This window comes from Sphaerodactylus townsendi, linkage group LG01, assembly GCF_021028975.2.
Source record: "Sphaerodactylus townsendi isolate TG3544 linkage group LG01, MPM_Stown_v2.3, whole genome shotgun sequence".
Taxonomy (NCBI): domain Eukaryota; kingdom Metazoa; phylum Chordata; class Lepidosauria; order Squamata; family Sphaerodactylidae; genus Sphaerodactylus; species Sphaerodactylus townsendi.
The window spans coordinates 65,119,490-65,136,440 of record NC_059425.1 but is presented as its reverse complement, the minus strand read 5'-3'; the positions used below and the strand labels follow the sequence as shown (position 1 = coordinate 65,136,440).

The 16,951-nt window shown below is 40.8% G+C and overlaps 1 protein-coding gene across 2 annotated transcripts in view; it reads right to left on the bottom strand.

Annotated features, from left to right (window-relative positions):
* Nucleotides 1-755: 755 nt before the first annotated feature.
* Nucleotides 756-16,951, bottom strand: part of XDH (xanthine dehydrogenase) — a 62,814-nt gene continuing 46,618 nt past the window's right edge. The window contains exons 26-37 of one of the 2 annotated variants that reach the window (XM_048509174.1): nt 15,440-15,631; nt 14,915-15,060; nt 13,447-13,528; nt 12,641-12,736; nt 11,285-11,413; nt 10,782-10,856; nt 9,770-9,822; nt 8,359-8,473; nt 6,446-6,511; nt 5,623-5,811; nt 3,068-3,235; nt 756-1,790 (exon numbers count right to left, since the gene is read on the bottom strand). In XM_048509174.1, the coding sequence (XP_048365131.1) occupies nt 1,740-1,790; nt 3,068-3,235; nt 5,623-5,811; nt 6,446-6,511; nt 8,359-8,473; nt 9,770-9,822; nt 10,782-10,856; nt 11,285-11,413; nt 12,641-12,736; nt 13,447-13,528; nt 14,915-15,060; nt 15,440-15,631 (1,362 nt within the window). In that variant the 3' untranslated portion in view covers nt 756-1,739. The remainder of the gene's footprint in view (nt 1,791-3,067; nt 3,236-5,622; nt 5,812-6,445; nt 6,512-8,358; nt 8,474-9,769; nt 9,823-10,781; nt 10,857-11,284; nt 11,414-12,640; nt 12,737-13,446; nt 13,529-14,914; nt 15,061-15,439; nt 15,632-16,951) is intronic. The other variant, XM_048509259.1, reaches the window with a different exon arrangement.

Below are 16,951 nucleotides of genomic sequence, written 5' to 3'. Positions count from 1 at the left end.
AATATAATGTCTTTAGGATGTTATAAAAAGATCCATTTGAGGATTTTGTGATCCTACAGCACAGGAGAACACAAGCATTGTCAGTCAAAATAGATCTTTTTTTTCTACCTGCTGCACAGAGTTCTTGTCAGTTTCACAGTGGTGCCCACCATTTTCTATGCTGCAGGAGTTTCTCCATGGAGATTCTCCACAGAGTTTTCCTCTGCTTGCAGTTCATCCATTTTGCTATTTCGCTGTAAACTAGATGAATAAAGATTGTTTAGCTTAGCAACCCCATACATTTGTTGTTTTCCTCTTTTTTGTTTTGAGGGGACTGTCTGCAAAGCTACAGCAATACAAATGCGTGCATATTGCAGCTTCTCTATTGCAGCTTCTCTATTGCAGCAGACAGCCCCTTCAAAACAACCACAAAACAGGAAAAATGACACAGGTACAGGATTGCTAGGATAAGTAAACTTTATTCATCTGCTTTTGACAGTGAAATAGTAAACAGATGAGCTACAAGTGGAGAAAACCTCCATGGGGGATCTCCTGAAGCACACAAAATGGCAGATGTGAGCGGTGGAAATAAAAGTAAGAGGTTGGGCAGGAGAAATAAAGCATTTCCTGCCTACTGGCATTCGCTCATCTGGCAAAAATCATCCTCAACATGGCTTGGGGGCGGGGGGGGGGGGCGGGAAAGACTGGGGCCAGTTTCACATTAGTAGCTGCTGTGCAAACATTCTATCACAGAAAAAAATGTGAACTAACTTGGGTTTTTCTTACAAGCAATGGAGTGTTTTATTGAGCCCTTTACTACAAACTGAAGAATCAGAACAGTTCCTAAGGGGGCTAACCTATTAGCAATGCTCTTGGAAGCCACCATTTATCACCCACCCTAGTCTATGATAAGCAAAACCAAATAGTAGGAGGAAACATTCAGTAATATGGAAAAAACTGACTTTCCAGATTTTATCAGTTCTAGCTTATAGTATTTTTCATTACTGAATCAGGCTGCAGTTGTAAGTACATTCATAGTACATTTGTAGGCAGAGTTATGCCCTTTTAAGCCCACTGATTTCAATGGATGTAAATGGGTATAACTTTGCTTAGTTGTAGATAAGCTTCACTGGAATCAGGGTGCTTCCAAGTTATGAATTGAAATGCAGGGTATTAGGCCAACTCTTATTGTGCAAATCTGCATTTCATGTTAATGTATCCAATACTCTCAACAAACAGAAAAGAAGCTGGAAGGAGAAGCTGAAAATTCATCAATTAGATGCTAATGAACTTCCTGAATTCTTTTTATGCCCTCAAGAAATGCAACTCAGTCCTGCCTCAATCACTGCTTTCAGCCATCCATTAAAAAAAATTAAGGGGAAAGCAGAAAAAGAAAAATGAGTTGAACCTAAGCCTGACAAAATCTGCCTTTTAAAAAATTCTCATATTTTAAAATGAACAGATTCACAAACAGGTCTTAAGCATTTCTTTGTTCCTTGCCACAAGCTTAAATTAATCTTACAAGGAGTTTCAATTTCATACACAGCAAAACCATCCATTTTCTTCTTCTTTACATTTACATCCCGGCAATAATCCATCAGTGATAAGCCTTTTCTTAGGCAAGTGATAATTTAACAACCAAGTTTTAAAACATCATGAATCAGCAGGGCAGACACAGGAACACATTACCAAAAACAACTACTGCCTCTTTCGGTCCCCTGAAGTAAAACCAGCTTCATGAGTGGAGATGGTGCCTTCATTCATACTCTCACAGACCATGGCTTGAAGGAGCCTGGCTCAGCAGAGGGACACTGGACAGAGAGGGAAAAAGATTTAAATAATTGAAATACAAACTTGGCCTGAAACGCCTACCTCTTCAAAATGTAACACATTCTGGTTGCTAAACAGCCACAAGGCAGCACTATCTTTTAATTTACTTATTCTCATCCCTCAGGCCGAAGATAACAGGAAATTGATAAGTGGAAATCAAGTGCATTTTCCTTCACAGACAGCAACCACAGGAGCCCCTGATTCAGACTGGCACTATGATGCGAAACCCAAGCCCACATCATCGAGGAAACCCATTCTGTTCTCCTGACAGCAAATTCAGCTCTACCCCCTGAAAGAGCAAAACCGGCAGACTGGGTATTGAAATAGGCTGTTGAGCATCCTATGTAGTGCTCTCTCTACCTAGTATGTTCTTCCAAAGAACTCAGGGATGCTTATGTGGAAGAACATACTAGGATTTTATCTTCTCAACCATACTACGAAGAATACTAAACTAAGAGACTGTGCCTACCCCAAGTTAACTTCATTGCAATGTGGGGATCACCCAGATCCCAGTTTGATACTCTGCTTCATAACATAGGGTTCTATTTCTAGTTCAGTCACTCTCTCTCAGCCTGACCAACCTGACAGGGTCCTTGTGGTGGAGATAATTACACATGGTGCCCTGAAGTCTCACTATAACCTATTTCAGGATTGTTGGAGAACAAAATGGAGATGGACAGTGTGATGCACATCATCCTGAATTCCTTGCAGGAAGATAAGAATCTATTCAATAACAAGTTAACAATCCTGTTAAGTAGATTAAGCTGAGAAAGAAACTGATAACTGGTATTAACTGCACCAAAAGGGGAAACACTGTGACCCATTCTTCACAATTCTGGCTTCAGTAACAAAAGGTTTGACAGGAAGTGGCAAACCAACCAGGCTAGGGGGGAAAAAATCAGCAAATGGCTAGTAGCCCCTCATGCTGATCTAAGAAAGCTCCCATTCTGTATGCCATCATGCATTGGGGGCAGAGCGGTAGCAGTTATAGTTAGCAGGGAAACCATTGGAAACAAGTTCCAGGTTGAACCTTTGCTCTCCTGAACCCTGCTTGTGCCACTGAAAGAGGTAAGCGACATTTATGTATTTATTTACAAAATTTATACTCTTGTCTTCTGGCCTAATCAGGGCCACAAAGGCAGCTAATAGACTGAAAACATACATAATAAAAACACGTCTTATAAACCATAAAAACCAAACAAAAGTACATAATTAAAACCATTAAAAGCAAAATCAAATGCACATAGAAACAACATACCAGTTTGGTGAAGACATCAATGCATGCATTGCGTATTCTCTCCGGGGTGGCTGGGCTGTCTAGCCTGAAGGGTTGGTTGAGTCCCGATTCTACCCTCGCGGAGAAAATTGCATCTTTGATGGCATAAAACACAGAGGCTGACAGGAACAGAGGAGGTTCTCCCACAGCCTGCAGAGATTAAAGAAAATCAAAGACCGTATCTCTTGCTGCGTATTCAACAGGGAAACTGTTCATGGTATAGATCACCCTTGATTTACAGTACATTTATGGCTTGATAACCACCTGCATTGATTCACAATTTCACTACAAGTGTCAGTTTGGGCAGGACACAAATGTAGGAGATAAAAATAAATCTCCTGTTCACGACTCAAATTACCTGTAAGCATTTCCTAAGGTACTACTCAAACCTACCTTCAGGACTAATTAATGTGAAGCAAATAATCTGGAGCACGGTAAGAGTGTGAGCTAGATTGCTTTATAGGAAATAAAGATATGACCCAGCCTTATGTGAACAGAAAGGCATTTCACATAAAGCTCCTTTGTCTGTCAGCTGCTAGTCAGTTAAAAACACTTGGCAAAGCACCCAGTTTTGAGAAATCCTCCTAACAGTAGATCCAGAAAGTCTGCTATTCTGCAGGGCTTTGCACAGGCCTCCAATAGTAATTACAGTTTGTGCCCATTGATATATATTTGTGCCCAGCAGAGGACCAAAGAGATGGAGGGAAAGAGCTCCACTGAGTATTGTGGGGATCCTGTCTCACATGTTTAGACAGTGGATGAATCACACCAAATATTCTTCATATGACTGCTGTATTAAGCAACTGAATGCAATTTGGGTTCAAAAGTAGATTTATTGTAAATCTTAAACAGGCACAAGAAGTATGGCACCACTCAGGCCTCAGCTACATGATTCATATGCCACAAATTGGGTAGGGAGTACCAACTCACATTATAGGTAACATCAGATATCCCATGTTGCTAAGCCCCACTGGGCTGGATTCAGTTCACGGGCATGGTGCAGGGAAATAAGGGATTTTAGCCTTTTCTCCTGCACCATTTTTCTGAACTGCAACAGCTGCAGGAAGGGGCTGTTTGACCTGATGTGGGATTCCACGTATGCAGTACGTGGTCCCCACAATCATTTCATCTCATGAAAATGGTGTGGGAGGGAAGCCTGAAGCTACTCCCTCCCCATACCATGCTCATGAGCTGAATCCAGCCTTGCAGCCCTTGAGCAAGGTTGGGGAACATGTCACATGTATTGTCCAGTTGAGCCCTCAGTCAGATAGACTAGGCCTGGTCAAATCTCTTCCCTTCTACTGCCTATTTCCTGTCCTAGTAGACTACTTTTCAGTAATGGCATATTGCCACAAAATGGCACCTGGAGCAAGCCCCAGGCACAACTCCCAGCCCCTGCCAAACTCTCCCTGCCCCACCTCCCATCTGAACGCTCCCCCACTGCCAAACTCCTCCCACCCCCATTAAACTCCCCTGCTGCTGCTCCACTGCCCCAGGGGTGATGAGTTTGACCAGGGAGCCAAAATGCATGGTGCTTGGGTCAAATGACCTCCTGCCCCACACCTCTGCTTTAGAGTCCTAAACAGTTATACACTTCTTAGTCCATTGAAACTAATGTGGTATTTGTCATACTGCTTAAGATTGTATTCAGAGGCGGAGCTTCCACAGGGACATCTGGGGACAAATTCCCTGGGTGGCTGCCATTCAGTCATGGAAAATCGCCCCCACACCCCTCCTCCTTCCCCCTGGTGGCCCTCCTTGGCTTGGGGCACTTGGTACAGCCTGCCCAGTTTGGCAGTAGGTGGTGAGCGAGTGAGGAAAGAGGTAAGGCCTGCCCCACCCCTCGCCAGGCCCTGTTCTCTGCCCACCATCCCCACTGCCTGGAGAGCCCCGTACTGCGCCCTGCCAGACAACCCCTCCATTTTCCCTAGCTATGCCTCTGATTGTATTGTACCTTTGCCACAAAGCAAAGCTTCTAACTCTGTTGTTTATAGCCACAGCTGAATCTAAGAATACTGCAACAGCATTGCTTAATAAATGATATTGGGGTAGTGCATAACTGATAAAATGCAGAGGATTGAAGCAAAAGAGACCAAACTGAATATCTAATTCTCCTAATACAGTTTATTTTACTAAGTCTCCTGCATCTTTATCTGGTTTACTGCTTTAACAAGACTAACTAGCTTTGCAGTGAAAGAATATTTATAAAGTGATAAAAATTTTACAACCAGAAATATGAGTAAACAAATTAATAACTTCACAATAGTGAGAACAGCTTATTGCAAAGTTAATGCTTTTAGGACAGTGTGTAATGTGTCTAATTGTTCCATGTTCTAACATCAAGGAACAGAGAAATCCCCACCTCTGCCTGAGAGTCACTGCAATGTGAGGGAAAAGTCATCTGAAGAGAGGGAAAGGTACTGAAAGAAAAGGAAGCAACATACCACCAACACCAACACCATCCCACACTCACACATCTAAGTGTACGCTTACAAACATCCTTTGTAGAAAAACTGTATCTATCAATGATAGGGTACCTTGGATGAATAAATGGCTTTGCTATTTGGACAGTCCCGGAGAAGAGACACGTGGAACTCTGTTGGTATGTCACCAAATGCAGGGATTTTATACATTCCAGGCCCTCGGGTAAATAAATTGCCTTCTGGAGAATAGCGCAGCTCCTCTAGAGTAAAGAGTCCGATCCCTTGGACAAATGCTCCTTCTATCTGCAAAAGCAAGCCATGAGTGTGTTACATTCTCCTTTGTCCTGAGTTTTTAGTGGTTGCAGTGACAGGGAGCATTTTGCATCATGACTGGCTCCTGAGGAGGCCATCTTAGAGGAAAGTTCCAGCTGATCTTTCATTTTGCCATATCAGTGAGACGAGCACCAACACAGTGCCAAATACCTCTTCTACAGCTGCATCTTGGCACCTTACAAATGTTCTCAGTAAATAAAGGTAACAAGCCGTTCAATTAAACAGCAGCAAAATGAACTATCAATAAAAGCAGAAGGTGAAACTTTATCAAAATGACAGCAGGGGAAAAAACCATCTAGAACTATTTTAAGAAATCCACTAAAATAAACAAAAACTACTCTGGAATTAAGCAACTTGAAGAATTCTCTTTAAACTGAGTTTGGGATAGTTCTCTTAATAATTATAGCTGGTGTAAAGAAATGTATCCTTATGTCAGTAAGGTGATAAGCAAGGGAGTTAATAATAAATTAGAAATTAGCTATTTCAATTCAACTGCCATCTCACCACTGCAATTTATCTTGTATGTTGCTCATTAACCAGTTTAATCTGAATACTTGCAGTGCATGCCAGTCTGCCCTGTAAGGTGTAACCATTTATTGCTTACCTGCCCTATGTCGATAGCAGGGTTCAAGCTGGTACCAACATCCATCACAATGTCCGTACGAAGATTCTAAAAACAGGTGAATATAAAGACTGAATAAGAGCAGAATGGGTCTGTTTCAACCATGCTAAGTTTTGTTTTGTTTTTTTGCTGATATATCATTGTAGTCAAGCTATGAGCTGGAACTCTCCAGTTTTCATAATCAGACAAAAAAAATCTAAGAGGTGAATGATAGTGTAATATTCAAAGTCAGGTACCACTGTTTAGGTATGTGTAAACTGCACCGACTGCATATTCTTGCTCTGTTTATTCTGGCTTCTATGCTGCTTGTTTCTGTCTATTGCCTAGCCCCTAAGTGCTTAGTCTGCAGCCCCACTGGGCAATGGCTTTGCACACTTTCCTGAAATAGAGGGCAACTGCCACATTGGGAACAGTTCTCAGAAGAGCCACTTGTGGCATGTCAAAGGGCTACATGTAGCTCCTGAGCCCCTGAGTGAATATCATTGGCATAGCCTATATGCAAACTCCCAGGTAGGGACCAAGCATGTTCTTTGTTAATCTGTGTGACCAATAAAAGGGAAAGAAAGAAGAAGAAAACTTGCCTACATTACAGGGCTGTTGAAGGAAATGCTGCAGTAGAGACTGTTTGGGGCACTTCAGGAGAAAACGTTGACTACAGAGTCAAAGCCTAGCAGCTGGAATTTGGTGAACTCAGGATGCTGTACCTTCATATCTTTCCTGACTGGTATGGGGAGTAATCCTCAGAAATCAATTATAATAAGTAACGTAACTTTTATAAAGGGACATTGTGACTTTTCTCAGGGCCACGTTACAAGTTGTCAGATTGCATGTCACAACAGCTGTTGGGAGGGCAGATATTTCCTCACCTTTACCCTCACCAGCCTGTTGCAAAGGGACTAGGAGAGTCTATGGCCTGTTCTGCTTGGGCCAAAGAAGTGGCTGCACACCAGCATACATGATGCTGATGTGGCCCTGGGGCTGTTCACATACTAAGGTGCAAGTGGCCACGGCAGCGCATCTGCAAGGAGGCACCTCCATTTTGTTTCCCCACACTTACCTTCTCTCCCTGCAGAGCTTTGCAGGGACAAGGAGACATGCCCATGCTGACCTCTGTTCTCCAGGGTTCAAAGGGCGGTGTGGGTGTGTCTCCTCATTCCTGCGGAGCAGGGAGAGAAGGTAAGTGTGGGGAAAGCAAGAGGCGCCTAAAAGCGGCGCCTCCAACCTGGTGCCGTTTGCACAGCACCGGCTGGGAAACGCTATTGCCCAAAAGCCTTGCTCAATTAGCGAGGCAGGAAAGTAGCGTTTCCCTGCCGGTTGCGGGGGGGGGGGGGGAAGCACGGGGCTGCCTCAATGTAGAGTTGGCAGTTGAGTGAACAGTGCCCCTGGAACGGTGTTTTCACCATTCCAGGGGCGCTATTTTTGGCCCGTGCGGAGTGGGCCTTAGCAAGAAAATGAGGCACAGGATGGAGGGAAGGGAGGCTGCAGGAACAAAGGCAAATCAAGTAAAATTGACTCATCCTTTTCCATTGGTGCAACATGAAAATAAAAAAGAGGGAAAGGACAGTTCTTCCTGGCTCTCCACTGCCACAACAGCATCCCATCCTGTGGTGTATTTTGTTTGTGAAACTCTGCAGACACTCAAAAGTATTTCAGGTCAAAAGGCAGGCTGGCTGAAGAAGGCAAAGGTGGAGAATGATTTGCCATTCTGTCACCTTCTGCAAATGCTCCTGGTGGAATCAGCTCAGAGATTCCAGAGTGTCAAACTAACTTCCTTATCAGTTATGTTATGTTCTATGAGAAACATCAAAGAAACTTTAGAGATATTTTAGTGTAAGTTTTCTAATGTTCTTCACTGAAACAATGACGTGCTTTTAATATCTTCCTTGGCTGCTCACCTTGTTGTCACCTGTCAGGCAGTCTATCTCAACCTCAGAGCAAGCTACACCATAGGAGAAGTAATGGAAAGGCTTTCCTTCATTCTTCTCAAAGTCATATCCAAGGTCAGGAATTCTTGAAAAAGAGAAGAAAACTAATCAAGAGATGCAATCAATATGAAGTTTACTTACAAACTGCCACTGAAGTCACCATTCTTCATCAAAGAAATGTCAGAGAGAGACTTTAGTGTGAGTTTTCTGAATTATATCTGTTTATGAGTTTATTTCATTCTACTGTTTAGGCCTCAAAGGTTTTCTTTTAATGCTACAAATATTAAAATACCTGTGAAAACTAGGAAGATTGGGTTCTCATATTATTACTGCTGTTGGCTACTGTGTTTATTTTTTATACATCTGAGCTTTACATCCCCTTTCAAATTTCATGCCCATTTGGCATGACTGTTGGCAGGGATTTTTTACACATATATTTTTCTCTATTATCTATCATTGTGTGTGTGTGTGTGTGTCTGCTAATTAAGGCTAATTAATAAATAATAAATAAATAATTAGATAATAATAAATAAATAAATAGATAATTAATAAATAATAAATAAATAAATAATAAATAACTAATAAATAAATAAACCGCCCTGAGCCCTTTGGGGGAGGGCGGTATAAAAGTGGAACTAATAAATAAATAAAATAAAATAAATAATCATGCACCTGATAAAATTCTCGCCCGTGAAAACATATGCTACAATAATCTATTCATATTTTAAATGCCATCTCTGTTGAAAAGTTTAAAATCTGCCTCACTATTATTTTGAGTGCCTTATTCAGGTGTTTGCCTAGAAAGGTTATAGTAACAGGCATTCTTCACCTTCTGGGTCACTTACAGGGCTCAGGAAAAGTGCTTCAGTTTCACCATATGCTACCATTTCTTAAGCACCTCAGTCCCTGAAAGGAATAAGCCATGAAAAATCTGACAAGACAGGTCAGAGAGTGGTTTCCCTGCCTCAGCAAGTTGAGAAGGTGAGGGGTCTGAATTGGGAAAGCAATGTTTTTCTGTATTGCCTCCTACGTAACCATTAGCAAACTCCAGAGAATGCAGGGTCACGCAGATTTTTAAATAAACTGGCTAATGGAGTCTTCAGTCCCTAGGTTGAGACCCCCGGAAAAAGAAAAATAATCTAAAAAACTTGTTCTTCTTGCTGCAACAGACTGATATGACTTTTTCTCTGAAAACAGGCACATAAACCTTTATAAATACATTATTATAAATGAAAGATTACCTAATGATATGCTTATTTTATGCCCAAACACTCATATGTAATTATTCTATATCATCTAGACCAGCAGCAGTTAAAGGGTGCTCCAGATGCTCAGGGTGCTTATATCAATCCAGAAAATCCCACTGAGACTGTTGACTCACCTATAAAAGCCTGTAGCCGACAGACTCACACAGTTCTGGTAGGCTGCTGACACCTGGTGGAAACATAAAGACAGGGTTCTTTTTTAGAGACCTTTGATGCCTGTAATTTCTGGAAAAGATCAGTGCTGAGATATTAATTATCAAATGATAAATGGATGCAACCTGTTTTCATGTTAAAAGGAATGCACCTCTGAAAACATAAACCTTGCTATTAAAACTTTTTTTGACAAACAGATTCCCTCTAGACAAACAGGGTCCAACACTGTGTAATACAACACACAGAAAATACAAATTCTACTGTCCTAGAAGGTTTTTACTTAAAGCCATGGACTATGTGTGACTTATAATGCCCAAGCCTATGCATATTTACTCAGAAGTAAGTCCCACAATGTTTAATAGGGTTTACTGTCATGTAAGTGTTGTAGGGCTGGAGGCTCTGGGGCTTACAGTAGGATTCTAAGAAGAGTTGCACCTTTCTATGCCCTCTGACTAAGAAGAGTGTAACTCTGCTTAGGATGGGACTGTAAACCTGTCACTTCTGGTTCTGTGCTTGCCAACTGTAGTCTATAGGCAATCAGATGCTCTACTGGTAGCTCTACATCTTATAGCAAAGTTAGTTCGGAAAGTGCACATTCCCCAGTAGCACTCCCTTCAGGTCTCAATGCAAGACAAAAAGATGCCAGATGGTGGTAGTAGAAGAAGGTAGAACCATACTCTGGGAAGGAGAAGTGGAAGCATGGAATAAAGGATGTTTAGGATCAACAAGCTAGAACAAAGAATCGTCACAGTACAGAGGTGTAGTGATTAAACCAACATATGATATGAAGATTCCCTTCTGGCTACAGCACTTCATATCTCTCTGGAGTATCTACCACTGATAGAAGGGCTGCCAGCCTATCAGTTTCCTACTATAAGCTTGCAGAAAGCAGAGTGAAAGGACAGTTTATTGCTGATTAATCAAAGCTAATTCACCAGCCCTTGCAACTGCAAACTCCAGTGCTTGCAAACATACCCAGTCTTTCCAGGATCCTGTTGGATTGGCACATTTGATTGGCTCCAACCTCTTTAAGATGGTCTGACAAGCATTCTTTTAAAAAAGAAAAGAAAGCACAAATAGTGATACATTTAAAAACAGTCCCTTCCTATTGCAACAAAGTATAGTAATTTTCACCCATCTTTAGGTGAGAACAAATGACCACATAAGGTCTCTGCTTCAAAATGTTCCAGATCATGGCTGTAATTCTCGGCTGATCTACTCATCAGTTAACTCTAGCCACATGGTGCACCAGATGTTAGTACATTCCTCCAAAATTAAGTTATGTTTCTGTTCTTTAGAAGTAACCCAATATAACCAAAAGATCCCACAACAAGATGCAACATTCAAGTTTCCCCTTAAGCTGACTTGAAGAAAATTGTCTAATCTGTAGTTCTGAAGCTACAAGGACAGTGGAGATTTGCTTGTTATGGATAATCAACAATGCTGGAGGAGCTTTGTGTATAAGTAATGTTTCTTACTGAAACTGCCATCCCATTGATATCAGCACTGACAGATGCAGCTGTAGGAGAGGTATTTGGCACTGTGTTGGTGCTTGTCTCACTGATATGGATTTTAGAGGTGGGTAGCCCCAGAGTTCTGCTGGCAACCTGCAGAGAGAGAATATCCTTCATGTCCTTATTCTGACTTATCACCTGCACAACAGTTACTATGTAATCCTAAACAGAGTGACATCCTTCTAAGTCTATTGATGTCATTAGGACTCTGAGGACTCCACTGGAAGTCTTCTAGAAGCTAAATATTTTGTGCCAATCTAGTGTGGATTCCACATGGCATATTTATAATAAGTTTCAATAATTATAAATGAATTCATTTTCCATTTATAAAAAGGGAAAACAAGTTCATTTATAACGACTGCAACTCATTATGAATATGTTGAGTCAAATGAGCCTATTTACTTTATATGTACGATTCTTATATGTTGAGTCAAATGAGCCTATTTACTTTCCTTCCATGGTATTATGATATTCCTTCCATGGTATTCCTTCCTTCCATGGTATTATGATAAAATGGTATTCCTTCCTTCCATGGTATTATGATAAAAAGTCTGGTCCTTTGTAGACCAAAGGACCAGACTTTTTATCATAATACCATGGAAGGAAAGTCTTTCAGTTATGTGACTCTGGAAGAAACTTTTTCACACTCCAATAATTTCTCTTTATTTATGATTGTAAGTAAAATTAAATATAGAAGGAAGATGCTACATCTCTAAAGATTATATTCACATTCTTGTAATTCTACATTTGCTATGAGAAGTTAATAGATTCACATTTCATTCAAAAGGATTTAAAACAAATCACGTGGTAAAACCTTTTAAAACTAGTGGTATGTTATTGCAATAGAGCAAGCTTTAATTTTAACTTTTTAGTAAACAGAAAACCATGGCTATCAAAAGACTATGTCACTTGAAAGCCACCATAGAAAATTTTCTCTTATTCCAACATTCAGGCAGTATTGCACTCAAATCGGTGAGGTAAGTATGTTATGTTCTTCCTATTATTTTGGAAGCATTAATATAACATATCCCTAATTCAGGGATGCACAGAAAACAGATCAGCATGTATAGCTGGGCTGTTTCTTTTTTTCCTCGCAAAAACATCCCACGCATCATCCACCAAAACCAAAAGCAGCTTGCAATGAAGTATGACAAAACATCACTGGAAAAACAAAAGAAAATTCAACTTCAAATATGCATTCAATGTATATATGAAGGAGCTTGCTAAAGGATACTGCACAAGCCATTAGTTCACATAGCAATCAAGTGGAACAGGGATAATATTTACAAAAGCAGTTCTGGAAGGCCTGTAGTCACTTACCTGGATCATCTTTGTGTGCAGTCCCTGACCCATCTCAGTTCCACCATGTGTGATCAACACTGAGCCATCAGTATACACATGGACCAGTGCACCAGCCTTCAACAGCAATCAGAGGAAGGATGTCATGTACTGCAGTCCTATTTAGACTACTTACAATCAGTTTTCCCAGCTTCATAGATATACGTAAAATTCTAAGTATCTCCTGTACCCAAGAATCCCTTGACCTCTCTTACCAACCTAACAACACTTACAATGCCCTAAAGATTCCATCATGCATAATATGATGTTCAGGGCAGCAACAAAGTCCATCTCCCCCTCCCTCCCTCCCTCCCTCCCTCCCTCCCTCCCTTCTTTCTTCTCTTTATTTACTTTTCCTATGTTTTCCATTATTTCTTCACTGGTCCCTCCCTCGGTTTTAGGAGATGGGCTCAGGAGCCATATTTTCTGGTATCATAAAATCATAATTATTGTACTACTATAACTGCAGGACTTTTTATATTTATTAGGGATAATGAGGTACATTTGAATGGTAAAACAACCAACCGTAGACCTTCGGGTGTCCCATACATTCTCTAAACTGATAGTTACACCCCTCCAATCAACCCAACAACAATTAAACAGGAGTGTGGCACCTGATGGAAGTCAGGCTGGAGGACAACAAAATAAGCATAGAGCTGTGTACATTGATTTGTAATAGGAAATCATAAAAATTTGCTACCTTTTCTATTGAGCACAATTATGTTTGCTGTCTTTTCTACTAAGCACAATAATTTCCAATTACAGGACAATTAAGGATGCTTTCAAACCTGATTAAGAAAGGGAACTGTGAAGCTGATCCCAAACTTGGTTGGAATAATGGCCAGGCCTCTCTTCTTCCAGCGATTCTGCCTGGGAAAATAGAAGAGCATCACCTTCTCAATCATGTTTTTTTGACATGCATTCACCCTAAACTGGACACATAGCTTGGTGCTGCCTTCTAAACAATCCAGCATATGAACAGGACTAGCATTTAAAAGGAATTAAATAAAACTAGTACTTGGCAAACCAGTGATGATGCTAAGCTCAGACATTTAAAAAATCCAAATGGTACAGTGTTCCTCCAAATGATCAAATTCACATCCTGTAGGGGTCATTTATATTGGGTCTGAATATAAGCCTATTAAGGAAGTCACAAATGCGGTGAGTGCCAGCTTCCACAAGCCAGGAAATTACCTGTTTGGAAGAAGCATTTCTTTGTGCTTTCCAAGCATGGGAACACAACTGATAAAGAGCGCTCCACCTCACGCCACAGGTTCAATGCAAAGACCTCGTTCCATTATAAAACGATTCTTACTTTTATTTATTTAGTTATGGTAGTTGGTTTCTAGCCTGCCTTTCAAATGCATCCCAGGGCTGGCTACAACAGTCTAAAAATCCTTCCCACATTACAATAAAGCAGCATCACATACAGATAAAAATTCCTAAAAACATACTTAAAACAAAACAAACCTAGGACAAAAACACCTAAAAACATATCCAAAAACATACCCACCCCCTCCTTAATCCTCTCAGGTGCAAGAGGAGGACAAGTTCTGAAAAAGCCCAGTGGACTGGGGGTAGATGGCATCGGTCCTCCAAACGTCTGGGAGAAAACGATAGTCTTAACCAGGAGCCGAAAGGTATATGATGTCGGCACCTGTCAAACCTCTAGCATGAGGGCATTCCATAAAGTGGTGGCTATTACAGAGAAAGCCCTCATGCAGCCCCCTCCCCTCACTTCAGAAGGGGAAGAGGCTGCCAACAGCACCCTCCCCCCATGACCTCACCACCCAGGTTCATCTGTATGGAAGAAGCCTCTCTTGCAAGTAACGTATCTATATGTATATATATTGTGTATAGCTAAAAGATATGCCTGCGTGTAATCACTGTTTCATTAGTGAGTCTTACATTCATCAAAACAAAACAATTTTGGTTGCTTTTGGTGTAATTCAGGTTGAAGAAACTCACAAAGCAATCATGCTTTGACTGAGACTCAGACTTCCATCAAGAGCCTTTCTCCATTCTTTTTTGTGCCCAGAACAAACAGGATGTAAGGAATATATCCACAGGAATTGGACAGCTGGTTGCCCTGTGGCTCACTCTAACCTGCACTGCAACTCTAAGAATGAAAGTAGCCCAAAAGGGGGAAACAAATCTTGATTGAAAGACTCCACAGTACCAAAAAAAAAGTTTACACTAGAACTTTGCAGAATTTTTGAGCACACCTAAGCTTATTCTTAAAAGTAAGAAACCTACTGGTTGAACTCATCAATTAGTTTTCTTCTGGAGTGGTAGTCTGAATTTACAAGGCATTCTTCCCAGCATCTTCGCAAGGTGAATCCTTCCAACTTTTGATTGAAATGAGTAAGATCTCCTTCATTATACAGATTGAGCTTCCGCACCTTCCCAGAAGCAAAGGACAAATTAGTAGCTTTTTACTAGCATCTAAAAAATTATGTGACCTTTTAAAAACTATCTTTAGAGCAAAGTGTATACAGGATACCCTGATCCCAAATGCATTGCATACAAGTTAATGCCATTAAAAGTGTATAGAGATTTAGTTGAAAAGAAATGGTGCCCAATTTCCTTGGAATGTAATGGGTTTGGGGCATCCAACTAATGAATGGTTCCGATAATTACCTGGAATCCAATCATATCATATAACGGAAATTGCTACCAGAGTCCATTGACTGACAGACATTCAGTGGGTAAAAAGATAATTTATATTATGTTAACATCGGCTGAATGCCTTAATCAACCTACAAGTCCGTGCAGACATACCTCTTCTGCTGGCAGCCCACACTTCAAGGAAATGTCACTCATCCAGGACTCAGCAACCATCATTCCCTGGGGACCTCCAAACCCACGAAAGGCTGTGTTGGCAGACAAGTTTGTTTTACACACTTTGCCTATACCTTTGATGTTTGGGATATTGTAAGTGTTGTCCATGTGAAATAAAGCTCTGTCCATAACCTGGTAATCAATAGATGCAAAGCAGATCAATATGTTGCATTTTATTATTCAAAGTTTTATTTTTAAAAATATATAGTGTGTAAAACACTACCAAACAACTTTTTCCTCTCATAACCCAATCGGAATGGGGGGTGGGGGATGAAAGGCAAAGAACAAATAAAACAAAAGATGAAGGAAAGAAGAAGATGAGGAGGGTAAAGCTTACCTAAGTTTTATATTAAGTTTCACGGAGCAATAAAAATTGAGCCCAAATATCACTGAATTTCCCTGGAGTTGTACTCTTACAGGGACAAATATTCGACTTTGGACCTAAGACTGAAACTAATACCAAAAAAAAAAGAATCCTGCAAGTGAACTGGAAACCAGACATGTTCCATAAACTGAGTCTAACAGCCCAATAATTGCTGAAATTGTGCTGCACCTAGAGGGTCACAGTTTCAGTAATAAGCTGTATTTTTTTTCCCCAGTGGTTCTATAAGAGTTTAATTATACAGTTTTAATTCATAGGGCAGCTTCAGAAAATATATTCCTGTAGTTACATAGATATGAGATATTAAGAATATTACCACCACACTCAGCTAAAGGTGGTGCATTCCACTGGTGTCAGGCATGTTCCATCACCACAAGGCAGAGGTCAGGCTGTACCATGTGCCATTGGAACATACTACCAGTAGCTGAGCTAGGGTTCTTCCGCACATGCAGAATAATGCACTTTCAATCCACTTTCACAATTCTTTGCAAGTGGATTTTGCTATTCCACACAGCTGCAAAGTGCATTGAAAGTGGATTGAAAGTGCATTATTCTGCAGAAGGGGCCAAAGTAGTAGGATATAATCCATTGAATTTTATGATGAATATTCACTACTGTCATGATTTCATTAAGAAAGCATTCCTGAAATTACCATTTATTGAAATGGCAGTGGACATTCTGTATAAAAATGAAAACCATCCAATTAGGAGTGTGAATTTGGCAAAGCTGAACAAAAAGAAACCAAATCAGTATTTTTCAGGGGTATTTTTCACCCCAAAAAGGCAGCAATTTAGAGGGAGCTGAAAAGCGGATCACAAATCATGCCAAATTTTTTCAGCATGATTTGGGCCACTTTGGCTCTGCTGCTATTTTTTTTTTAAATCCCCTGTCTGGTGGGTGGAGAGCTGCAAGTTGGGATTGCAACTAAGTGCAGAGCTCTACCACTGCAACCTCTCAGAGGGACTCAGAGGCACCCATCTGCACTGCTGGAGTTCAGGTAAGTGAGGGGAAATGGAGACAAAGAGGGTAAAATTCAGATTCAGGTCTAATGAACCCAGTTTTCTTTCAGG